The sequence below is a fragment of the Abramis brama genome (assembly GCF_963993115.1).
Source record: "Abramis brama genome assembly, chromosome: 22".
In the NCBI taxonomy this organism is placed as follows: Eukaryota; Metazoa; Chordata; class Actinopteri; order Cypriniformes; family Leuciscidae; genus Abramis; species Abramis brama.
The window spans coordinates 34,915,875-34,928,374 of NC_139984.1; the positions used below are offsets into that span (position 1 = coordinate 34,915,875).

Consider the following 12,500-nt stretch of genomic DNA (forward strand, 5'->3'; position numbering starts at 1 on the left):
GCAGAGGACGAGAGATAGTTGCAAGATACCGAACTTCACCGAATAAGAAAACATCATATTTGAAGTAAGTTTTTAAGGTTTAGCATCAGGGTGGTTTGCTCCGAATAGCCTACATTTGGCCTAATACACGCATATGCAGTACCTTGCCGTGTGTACGTTACAGTATACAAATGTTCTAGCTAATGTGAGGATAGGAGATCAAAACGCAGGCAAAGAAGAGCAGAAACAAGTGATATCATAATGCGATCACTATAGGACTATGAAGCTTTATGGGTGTAGGGTGTTGATGGAGTCGATCTACTGTGTTTTGATCATCATTATGAATCTGATCTAGATGTAGTCTTTGATAAAAATGGGATTTTCTCAGCTTTTTTGCTCATGTTGCTTTTTATGAAACTTGCCAACATTCAAGTGTTGATAAAAAAAGACGCACAAAGCTAGAATAAAACAATTTTTTGTCTGTCCATTCTTTTGGTAGCCTATGTTCAGATATTCACACAACAAAATATTCTGGGGTGCCATGAAATTGTGAAAATTACCAAAAACACCATTTTTTTTATAGGCTACTGCGAGAAAGAGTTAAGATAAAAATGTTGGTAATTGGATGATGATTAGAATATAAATATGATTGGAATCATATTTTAAATTTGTCATATTTTTGAACAGGGTCAATTAAACATGAAAAGAAAGGGAGAGATATCAGAGTACTTTTTAAATAAGCACAAACATAGTCCAGTCATTTTATGAAAAAAGGTTGAACAAATTGCAACAGAAGCAAACTCAAATAATTTTGTATCCTCAATATGTCCTGAGTAAGGAAAAAAAGTCTAGAAGAATCCCATTAGGGGAAAGTTTCGAAAACTGTTTCTGGGGATTCACTTTTTATTTTACCTTTTGTCCTTTGCATTCTCCTTACCATTGTCTCCTGTTCTTCCCTCAGACTCGTCCCCCAGAAACAGTCCCACAGACCCAGTCCCAAACCCAATCTCTTGCTTCTGTTGAGTTTGCTTCTGTTGCAATTTGTTCAAGGTTGACCCCCATTTTGGCTTAAAATGACTAACAGGCAGATCAGGTGCAAACAGACCCCAGCCCTTGCATCACCACTGGCTAGTCAGAGTCAGTGTGGTCAGACTTCAGGACCAGCAACAGGTCAGAGCATCTACCAGACACAGGCAGTCAATCACATACCCAATTCAGGAATTTAAGTTGAGATGATTTTGCCAGATTAAAAGGATAGTTCACCCAAAAATGAACACAAAAAAAATAATTATATTTAGAAAGAATAATTATAAATTATTATAAAGAAAGAATTATGTTGTATTAAATCTTCCTAGGATAAGATTTTATATTGATGGGCAATACAATTGTTTACATTTTTCAAGTACAATAAAAAAAAACAGTTTTTTTTTGTAAATGTGAGTTTTTTTGTAAATAAACGCAGCAGTACATAACAGACACATGCTACGGTATCTTATCTCCTTGGTGCTTAAGCTTTGTTTTCTGCAAATATTTTGGATGTTCAACACTTATAGACACAAACAGAGTGACCCAATTCCTTCCATAAGCTTTTCCACTGTGTGTGTGTGTGTGTACTGTGTACCCCCGAAAGTAGCAGTGGCCACCCCCTGGCCACCCCATGTATAAAACTCTAGTTCCGCCACTGGACGGCAGCCACAGTACAACGGCACCAGTGCGCTCACCACACACACACACACACACACACACACCAGAGAGAGTGATAGAGCCAATTCAGGTGGGAGGAGAGTGACTTAATTCGGACTTGCGCCTCCCTCCCCTCAGAGCCTATATGGATGACGTTACTACTCTGAACAACACTAGAAGACTACTCAGAAAACTAGAGGAGAATATCAGCTGGGCCCGAATGAAGATAAAAGCTTCCACATCACTCTGTTGTCAAGGGAGTACTTAGTGACATCAAGTACTGCACTGGAAATGAGCTGTGACTGGAAGATGCTGGTGGTGGTCGGCAGAGATCACAGCCACTACCCTCAGGCCTCATATAGTTCTCCAGTCGCCCTCTGTGAAGAACGTCTTCATCACTGAACTCACTGTACCCTGGGAAGATTCAGTGGAAGAGGCTTATGAGCATAGATACCTAAGATATGCTGAGCTGGCTGCTGAAATACAACTTCGTGGATGGAACACTGAATCTGCCGAGTGGAAGTAGGATGCAGTGGATTCCTGGCATCATATACTACTAACTTGCTAAGAGACCTGGGAGTCAGAGGCCAGAGCTTGCGCCGAACCATTAAAACTGCATGGGAGGCAGCGGAGAGAAGCAGTCAGAGACTCTGGATGAAGAGGCAAGACTCTGACGGGGTCCAAAATAGCAAGGGGGGAAATGTAGCTGAGGGGGTGTTCCTGGGACACCAGGTGTCAGCGCTGAGCCCTCTGGAGACGTCGTGGCACATCAACGAAACATCAGCGGAAGAGGGTGCCCACCTGATGACCCCGGTGACGGATCTACCCTCCCATATGTGAAGTCTCCCATAACTCCAATCCTATCCTGCAAATGTCAAGATCAAGGATGCAATTGGTGCAGAAAGGATGATCTCGTCCTGTGTTTAAAAACTGAATCGAATTATGTCAATGCTTCATGAGATTGTAGTGTTCCGGTGGAGAAATATAAGATGGGAGGAAAACATGTATTTCATACTGCGTTCCCCTTAAGAAATTAGCAACTTAATATCTTCAGTTGTTTTGCTTCTCCAGTAAATGTATCTTGATTTAAGAATGTTTAGATAGTTGTGCTGGAAAACAAGACGGAAATACTCAGGAAGAATTTCATTTTTCGCAGTGTACATGCTGACTTCTGATACTATATTTGCCGTTGAAATATACAGTATGTAAACCATGTATATACCTATATACACAACCTATATAAGGTTGTGTATATAGGTATATACATGGTTTACATACTGTATATTTCAACGGCAAATATAGTATCAGAAGTCAGCATGTGTTTGTTCTTGCATCCCAATGTCCATCCTAATTAGTGTGTGAGATTAAAATAATTGTGTCCCAAAGCATAGTATGTTGAAAATAATTGTGTCCCAAAGCATAGAGTGTCAAAAGTCCCCGGATGATCTACTATTTCCAGTAGATGTTTGAAGTGCGGATCCGTGCTCATTATAAAGGCTATTATTAACCACAACCCATTGAGCTTTGGAGGAGGATCCGGTTCAGAACTACAAAAACGAGTAAAAAGTGTTAAAAAACTACAAAACATGGTAGATATGCACAACCGACGGTGAGAGGTTTAGATGAAGGTTTGAGTGACTAATAATCAGTTTGACCTGATTAAAAAAATATTTATTTAATGTTATCTGTGTTACATTTCATCTGCGTGAAATCCATTAACTTTTAAATGCATCATTCTGCATTAATATGAGGAGAGTCTCGGCATGAAAGACCCCCGACTGCAGATCAACGTGCTTCTGCATCTCTCTCCGATACGGTAGGAAATGAAGTGAAATGTGGAGGATTTTAACTGTGACAAGATGATTGACAGGTCAGTTTACAGTGTCAGGATGTGACAGAGAGCAACCGATAAAGACGCTATTGTATGACGTGATAGTTTGACCCAAAGCTTGTCTACTCTTTTGCTACACACTCATAAGTATCTACTTTTTCTTCACAAAATGTGTATACTTTTAGGGCGTAGTATAAGAAGGTGAATTGGGACACAGCATGTGTTTCTTACGCTTCTCCCTTGTTCTTCTCTTTGATCCAGTGGTGCAGTGTGTTGCTGTTGAACTGCAGCGCCCCCTTCAGGCCTCCTTTACACTGAATCTGCATGATGGTGTGAGAGTTCTTCACCACCTCGATGAGGCCAACACAGTCACCGATGGACAGACAGCCGTACGGCAGCATTCTACACACACACACACACACACACTGTGAGTTACTCAGCTGTCTGCATGCTGCTGTGATTAGTGGATGTGTGAGTAGTGGGCTGTGATTGGTGGACGTGTGTGAGTAGTGGGCTGTGATTGGTGGATGTGTGTGAGTAGTGGGCTGTGATTGGTGGATGTGTGTGAGTAGTGGGCTGTGATTGGTGGTGGGCTGTGATTGGTGGATGTGTGTGAGTAGTGGGCTGTGATTGGTGGATGTGTGTGGGTAGTGGGCTGTGATTGGTGGATGTGTGTGGGTAGTGGGCTGTGATTGGTGGATGTGTGTGGGTAGTGGGCTGTGATTGGTGGATGTGTGTGAGTAGTGGGCTGTGATTGGTGGATGTGTGTGAGTAGTGGGCTGTGATTGGTGGATGTGTGTGAGAAGTGGGCTGTGATTGGTGGATGTGTGTGGGTAGTGGGCTGTGATTGGTGGATGTGTGTGAGTAGTGTGTGAGACTCACCGCAGGTCCAGTCCCTGATTCTGCCAGATATTCTCCATGATTTTAATAATCTGCAGCGTCAGCATGTCTTGCCGTAGATCTGCATCACACACACAGCGTATTATAACTCAGATGTGGTGCTGTAATAGAGTTACAGCTCAAACACACAGCTCACCGTCTCCATTCTTAAAGATAATCTCATTGTTGGTGAAGAGCAGCTCACTCATGATATCTGGATTCTCCCAGTTTAACCATAGCGGCCGCTTGGCAGAAGACATGATACGACACTCCTCCAACCTGAGACACACAGACGGCACTTTTAAGTGTGTGTGTGTGTGTGAGTGGGTGTGAGTGTGTGTGTGTGAGTGAGTGAGTGTATGTGTGAGTGAGAGTGTGTGGATGAGTGTGTGTATGAGTGTTTGTATGAGTATATGTCTGTCTGTGTGTGTGTGTGTATGAGTGTTTGTATGAGTGTGTGTGTGAGAGTGTTTGTGTGTGTGTGTGCGTGTACCTGAGATTCCCCAGCTGGTGAACAGGGTTCAGAGGAGAAACAAACCCCTGCAGCGCCTCCATGTAATCTGGACGGGACATGTGCTCCACCAGGAACTTCATCTGAGTCTGCAACAGCCAATCAGAGTGCAGCATGAGCTTAATGAACCTATCAAACACAGTACTGAGTCTCAGCATGAAGTCTTGAGCGAGGATGAATTTATAATCACTGGATCAGGTAAGTCACATTCATCTCTCTTTCTGTCATGTGTGTGTGTGTGTGTGTGTGTGTGTGTGTGTGTTTGAGATGTCCAGTCGTATCTGAGTCCAGTGCTGAGGATCTCAGCGGGTCGAACATTAAAGGATTAGTTCACTTAAAAAATGAAAATTCTGTCATCATTTACTCACCCTGTATGAATTTCTTTCTTTCAAAGGCACAACTTGAGGGTGAGTAAATGATGATAGAATTTTCATTTTTTAAGTGAACTAATCTTTTAACGTTTGGTGATTCGTGACAGATTCTCTGCTAGTGCCTGTGAACGCTGAAACTGCCCAATAATAAGCACCTTCTGCGTCTCGTCTTTCTTCTCCTGCTTGAGTGTGTCCGTGAGGTTCACCAGTTTGTCCATGGCCTCCACCTGTCTGTTCAGGTGTTTCAGGTACATGCCACAAGCTCGACAGAAGGCCTCCAGCAGCAGCCCGAAGCGCCGCGACACCGTCTTATTGTGCATCTCGGACCTGTACCAGAGTTACAAAACATGTCCATTACACACCAGAGAAATCTGATTATTGTAACTTTATTGCAAAAAAATATATTATGTAAATTGTAATGTATTTATACGTCATAGTCGATGTTGTAGTGAATATAATTTATACATGAATCTGGTTTTAATGAAAAAGTTGCATTGCAGAGTTTTTTACATCACAGTTATGAGAGTTTGGAGGCTAAACGTGTGAGTGCCATGAAAATAAAGTCTGATTCAAGTGCGTTTTTTTCTGATTTTGGGCCGATTGTGACCCGGATGTGTTGTCATGAGATTCACAGAGATTGACGCCTGAACTCACTTCAGATGCCAGAAGAAGAAATGTCCAATCCTCTGATTGGTCAACGCTTTCTTGATTAGGAACCGCGCTAATGGATTATCCAGATACATCTCATATTTCAGTACCTGAAACACACATACATGTCAGGAGTAAAGGTAGACATGAAACCTCTGAAACACACACACTCACACTCACACACACACACACACACCTGCACGAGCTGCAGCAGGTACTGACTCAGCTTGTCGTCGGTGAGTCCCTGGACGAGGCAGCGTAAGGCGAACTCTCGCACCATCGGATCAGGGAAGTTGCAGTCCAGTAGCTCCAGCGCGGATTCAGGCTGCATGAGCGGCCAGTCCTTCAGTAGACAGTAGATCTGCACACACACAGATACATGAGAAACCGTCGGATGGAGAGAGGTGTGTGTGAATCCTCTTCTCTGCCGTACCTGCGACACCTCGTCCCGCGAGTTCCACTTGACAGACAGCAGGAGTTTGGGAAGACTTTCCGGAATATTCACACAGTAATGGCTGAAAGGCAGACACATCATTCATACTGGTGTTAGGATCAGACACATGATTCATCTTCCCTTCAAGCATGGAGCTTTTTTGGCACTGAAGTCAAATGTTGATGTGAATTTAACAGCAGAGTTAAAGTATGTAGGGCGGGGCTTGATTTTGTCCATGGGGAATTGATTGGATGGTTGTGGTTCTCTTTCATCATCTCGTGTTGGAGATCCACCTATAGGAAGGGCATTCGCACCTGACCTCTGCAGAAGAACCAGTTGCACCAAGTCTGGCATGACAGACAGAATCTTTCCTCAGTGAGCATATTCGCTTCTCGTGCAGCAAGCTTGGTGGATCTCTCCACTCAATGTTTCAGAGAACCGGGTTAAGGAACAGTAACCTATTGTTCTCTTTCATCATCTCGTGTTGGAGACACACTCACACTCAAAATGTTGAATTATATTGTGCCAGGTGCAGATTGAAAACATGCTTAGTCACATAAATACGCTGGGCTAGGCAGCCCAGGCTTAAAGAGGGGTAGAGGGCCTAAGAGCACGAGGCTACGAAGAGCCCACACCCAGCAGAATGAGCTACCGGGGTCCTGGTGACATCGAGCCTGTAATATCTGACAAATGTATGGGGAGAGGCCCAGCGTGCAGCAGCACACATGTCCTGCAAGATATCCCTTAAATAGAGCCCAAGAGGCAGCCATACCCCTAGTGGAGTGTGCTCTGCACTCCCCTAGATTCATATTAGGGGTGTAAATATTAATCGATTCGTATCGATGCATCGATTATACAGCCGACGATTCGATGCGTCCGCAAGAGTATCGATTAATGTGTCTATTTTGCCGCCTGTCTATTTTCAGCATCCGCTCCGACATATGCGTACAACCTACTCCTTAGCTGCGGGTGGCGCTAACCTCATTATTGTCTTCTACTTCACACCGCTTCACACACGTTATTTGCGTTTCACAGTCTATCTATGTTCAAACACATTGAGTCTGACTTTCAAGAGCGATGGAACCGTCAGAGCGAGCTGGCAATGAAAGTGAAATGTTACACACTCCAGTCGGCGTTCAGTCATGGGTGTGGAAGTATTTTGGCTTCAGGAACACAGATGGAGCAGTGGCAAGAGATGTTGCCGTTTGTCTGATTGCACTTTATTGTAATGAAAGAAAACCACAACCATCCAATCAATTCCCCATGAACACAATCAAGCCCCGCCCTACATTTGTTCCTGTTCCAGAAGCGTTTCACTTGGATAAACAGCACAATAGAGGAAGAAAAGAGCAGCGCAACTTCCCTTTCATGAAGACTTTAAATTTGTCTCATGGGTTTGATTCCCAGTGAAGGCACGACCTGATAAAGTATAATCCTTGAATGCAATGCGAGTGGCTTTGGATAAAAGTTTCAACCAAACGCATACATGTAAAGTGTTACCGTAACATGTAACGTATGTGTGTGTGTTTACCGATGTCTCCACAGGAAGTCCTTCTCTTGTTCTGAGAGCTCATACAGCGGGTCTCGACTGCACAGCGTTCGCAGCTGCTCCGCGTCTGCCTGCGATATAGTGCTATCACACGCCAGGCGACTGCTCTGATGGGACAGAGAGATTCAGCATGAGTTCTGTGTGTGTGTGTGAGAGAGAGAGTGTGTGTGTGAGTGTGTATGTGTGTGTGAGTGTGTGTACCAGCCCCAGACAGTAGCTGTAGCCCAGCTCACGCGAGATGCTCCAGTTGGCGTGTTCCTCGATCTGCTGCTCATCAGGAAACACCACCGTCTGGTTAAACCAGGGAAACTCCAGCTCCACACACGGCGTTTCCTGCACACGAATCACGCAGGTTATAATGTGAATATAGTTGCTGAGGTAAGGCAAGGCAAGGCAAGTTTATTTATAAAGCACATTTCATAGTACACTATGGCAATTCAAAGTGCTTTACAGAAAGGAATTAAAATAATCACAAAAAAAGCAAGGAAGATTAAAACAGTTATAAAAGAAATTAAAAGAGTAAAAAGATGATACATAGATAAACTTCTCATCAGGCAAATAACCGGTGTATCATATTTTTCACGACTCCCAGTTTTACAGATTTTCCCATGGTGATTAAACTGTGTCTGTGGTGTTATTTCGCCGCCTAAGAAATCTATTGGACGTCTCCAATAGACCCGATTTCCCCCTAAAACCGTGCAGGAGGAGCTCTAGGTCAAACTCACTACTCCACCACAGACCCAGGCCATCAGCATGGGTTCATCTCACCTACACAATTCTCAGTGCCATTTGAGTTCAGTTTAGAATTAAAAGGAGGATGCAGAAATAAAATACAGTGCATACAGTCGTGGCACAGTGCTCATTCAGTAAATGCACAGCTAAACAGAAGTGTTTTGATGTGAATGTGATACTGTAGGAGCACATCTGATCTCCTCTGGAAGCTGTTCCAGCATAATAGCTAAAGCGGACTCGCCATGCTTAGAGTGAACCCTTGGTATTTCTAGCTGATATGATCCTAATGATCTGAGTGATCTGTTGGGTTTATATTCAGTGAGCATATCTGCAATGTATTGAGGTCCTAGGCCATTGAATGATTTATATACCAGTAATAATACTTTAAAATCAATCCTAAATGTAACTGGGAGCCAGTGTAAAGACCTGAGGACTGGTGTGTTCATATGTTCTGGTTCTGCTCAGCGTTCTGTATGAGCTGACACTGTCTTATGGTCTTTTTGGGAAGGCCGGTGAGGAGTCCATTACAATAATCCACCCTGCTGGTGATGAAAGCATGAACACGTTTCTCTAAGTCTTGACTGGAAACAAAGCATCTAATTCTTGCAATATTTTTCAGATGATAGTATGCTGATTTAGTTATTGCTTTGACATGACTACTGAAACTAAGGTCTGACTCCAGAATTGACTCCTTGATTTTTAGTTGTTAGCTTCAAGGTATGCGTTCACCTTGAGAACTTCATCTTTGTTTCCAACCGCAATGACTTCAGTTTTGTCTTTGTTTAACTGAAGAAAGTTTTGGCACATCCAACTGTTGACTTCATCAATGCATTGGCACAGGTCAATGGGGCTGTAGTCATTAGGGCTAAGTAGATCTGTGTGTCGTCTGCATAGCTGTGGGAAGAGATTTGGTTCTTTCTCATTATTTGGCTCATTGGGAGCATGTACAGATTGAACTGGAGTGGCGCAAGAATTGAGCCTTGAGGGACTCCACATATGGTCTCCTAGTCCAGACTTATGATCTCCTATACTCACATAATAACCTCTCCCATCTAAGTATGACCTGAACCATTTTAGGACTATCCCAGAAAGCCCGACCCAGTTTTCCAGCCTGTCATGAAGTATGTTGTGATCGACAGTGTCAAATGCAGCACTGAGGTCGAGTAGTACCAGAATATTGTTTATTATCATTATGAGCGCTGTCTCTGTGCTGTGATTTGGTCGGAAACCAGATTTTCCGGATCAGCATATTAGAATAATTTCTGGAGGATCATGTGACACTGAAGACTGGAGTAATGATGCTGAAAATTCAGCTTTGATCACAGGAATAAATTACACTTTACTATATATTCTCCTCACTGAGTTTGATTCGGATCCTGGTCCAGTGGTAGATCATTTTATTCAATTGTGTGATGCTTCATTTTTAAATATTAATTATTCGAAAACAAGAGATGTCCGTTGATTTCCGTAAGAAGAGCTCTGTACCTGTGTTGCCTTCTGTCATAAAGGGTAGAAGTGGTCAAACAGTACAAATATTTAGGGACTGTATTTGATGATAAACTAAAATTCGAGGCAAACACTGATATAATTAGAGGAAAAGCTCTTCAGCATATGCATTTTCTAAGGAAACTTTGAACTTTTAACATGGATGCTTCCTTTATGAAAATGTTTTATACTTGTTTTATTGAATCTGTCTTAAGTTTTTCCATTATTTGTTGGTATGGTAATCTTAATGTCAAGAATAGAAGGAAGTTGACTAGTATAGTTACAATGTGCAGCAAGATAGTGGGGACCGACTTAAGGACTATCACACACATTTATGAGCATAGGGTGACTCGGAAGGGCCAGTTAGTCCTTTCTGATGTCACTCACTGAACTTCAACTGCTTCCTGCTGATTTTGTGTGTGTGTTGTGTTGCTACATGTGTATGTATACTGCTGTCTACATAAAGAATCTCCTTTAAGAACAATAAAGTTAAATCAAATCAAAATTACATCTCTTCATAAATAATATGAAAATAATAATACTGTGTGCGTATGAGCCGGCTTTCAATTGGCGAGCTGCAAGTTTTGTCGATCGTTATAGTGGCAATGCCAGGATTTCAGGAGTAGCACGTAAACATCACAGCTCCCCCTACTGTGAGGATAGGGTTCTACATTGTTACATTTTGAATTCTGCTTTCATCATTTTCATTGTCTCCAGTAGCATCTTTAGTGATCTTTAGTGAGGTGGACTTAGAGGTTTTTGCATCTGAACTCTTCATATATAAGTATTTGTGAAATTGGTTGTTTGTCATGTGTGTTAATGCATTATACTTTCTAAAGGTGCAACAATGTCTAGATAAGTCTTATAATGCGTTTCTTGAGACTTTACAGCTACTACAGTAAATTGATGGAGAGCAGTGAGGATGATCTGATCAGAGCTCTTCTGATGGCCATATTCCTCACACACCTTGTTTGAGTTTGTTCCTGACACTCCAATGGGGTTGAGCAGATCCTCCAGTCCATGAGGAACCGGCCACAGACCCAGAGCCACTTTACCACCGACCAGCGTGTCTTTATAGTCGAAGAGATTGATGTTTCCCCAGGCCAGCGGACAGTGTTCCTGCACACACACACACACACACACACACACACACACACACTGTGAGATCTCAGTGAGTCACTCATGCTGATTGACAGGTAAGGAAAGGTAAAGCACCTCTTTGGCCCCCTTGCGGCCCTTGACGGAGCAGATGGACAGACAGAGACGAGCAGAACGAGGAACATCTGTCAGGAAGATGTCATACGACAACCACTCGTTCCACCTGTGTGTGAGAGATCGTTAATGTGTGTCACTCTGTGTGTGTGTGTGTGTGTGTGTGAGTGTTACCTTGGGTTGGAGCAGGGTACTCTCTGTGTATTGACGTTGTCACACAGCGGTTCTCCTCCATGGTATATTCCTGTTCTTACATAGATCTGACACACACACACACACACACACACAAGCGGTTGAGTAGAACACACGTCACAGCGAGTGATGAGCATTAATGATTGTCTCTCTCTCACCTTGTCGATGTCTCTGATGTTGACGTTGACGTATGTGGCGCACAGCAGCCGGACCCGCAGGTGTGTGCTGAAGGCCCAGAGCGAGCGCGGGGCCCCGGGGTCTCCTCCGGCGGGGCAGGGGCTGGGCTGAGGCGTGCGCCGGCTGTAGGACGGGGCCAGGAACCCGCTGGAGGGAAGCTGACTGTACAGACTGTCCTTACTGACCAGCATCAGGTGCGGCAGACGGGCCAGCGTGATGCAGCTGCGGATGTACTGAACACACACACACACTCATGCTTTACATTCACACGGCTTCTCATTATGAGTGTATAGGTTTATTATCTGCCTTTTAGGATTTTCTTTTTGTGCAATATCCCAAACTTCACTTAAGAACAGGTATATGGAAGCACAGCTACTGTAGAAAGCGACACACACACACACACACACACACACACCTTGTACTGGCTGAGTGGGTATTTCTCCAGGAAGTACTCGTCGCAGCCGCACACTTTGAGGATGTACTGGCCCTGGTACTCCTGCACACACAGACGCAGCTGCTGCGCGGACAGATGCATGCTACGCGTCTTCTTGCGGATAGCCTCCGCGATCAGCTGCTCCGGCAGCGAGTCGTGCGCGATCTTCAGCGTGTACTTCTGCTTCGAGTTCGACGGAGACACGATCACCCAGATGGTCACGATGAGACGGCCTGCGGAGAGACGAGCGTGAGCCGGAGTGGGAGAGAGAGAGAGAGGGAGAGAGAGGGAGCGGATGGGAAGAGAGAGAGAGAGAGGGAGAGAGAGGGAGCGGATGGGAAGAGAGAGAGAGAGAGAGAGAGAGAGAGAGAGAGAGGGAGAGAGA

General features: G+C 43.9%; 1 protein-coding gene across 2 annotated transcripts in view; it reads right to left on the bottom strand.

Annotated features, from left to right (window-relative positions):
- Window positions 1–12,500, bottom strand: part of LOC311072821 (phosphatidylinositol 4,5-bisphosphate 3-kinase catalytic subunit alpha isoform) — a 30,163-nt gene that overhangs the window by 5,916 nt on the left and 11,747 nt on the right. For both annotated transcript variants that reach the window (XM_084098109.1, XM_084098110.1), the window contains exons 5-19: window positions 12,098–12,348; window positions 11,664–11,915; window positions 11,488–11,573; window positions 11,317–11,422; window positions 11,068–11,220; window positions 8,086–8,217; window positions 7,867–7,991; window positions 6,336–6,417; window positions 6,099–6,263; window positions 5,909–6,012; window positions 5,410–5,581; window positions 4,866–4,972; window positions 4,530–4,651; window positions 4,376–4,454; window positions 3,725–3,895 (exon numbers count right to left, since the gene is read on the bottom strand). In XM_084098109.1, the coding sequence (XP_083954235.1) occupies window positions 3,725–3,895; window positions 4,376–4,454; window positions 4,530–4,651; window positions 4,866–4,972; window positions 5,410–5,581; window positions 5,909–6,012; window positions 6,099–6,263; window positions 6,336–6,417; window positions 7,867–7,991; window positions 8,086–8,217; window positions 11,068–11,220; window positions 11,317–11,422; window positions 11,488–11,573; window positions 11,664–11,915; window positions 12,098–12,348 (2,107 nt within the window). The remainder of the gene's footprint in view (window positions 1–3,724; window positions 3,896–4,375; window positions 4,455–4,529; window positions 4,652–4,865; window positions 4,973–5,409; window positions 5,582–5,908; window positions 6,013–6,098; window positions 6,264–6,335; window positions 6,418–7,866; window positions 7,992–8,085; window positions 8,218–11,067; window positions 11,221–11,316; window positions 11,423–11,487; window positions 11,574–11,663; window positions 11,916–12,097; window positions 12,349–12,500) is intronic.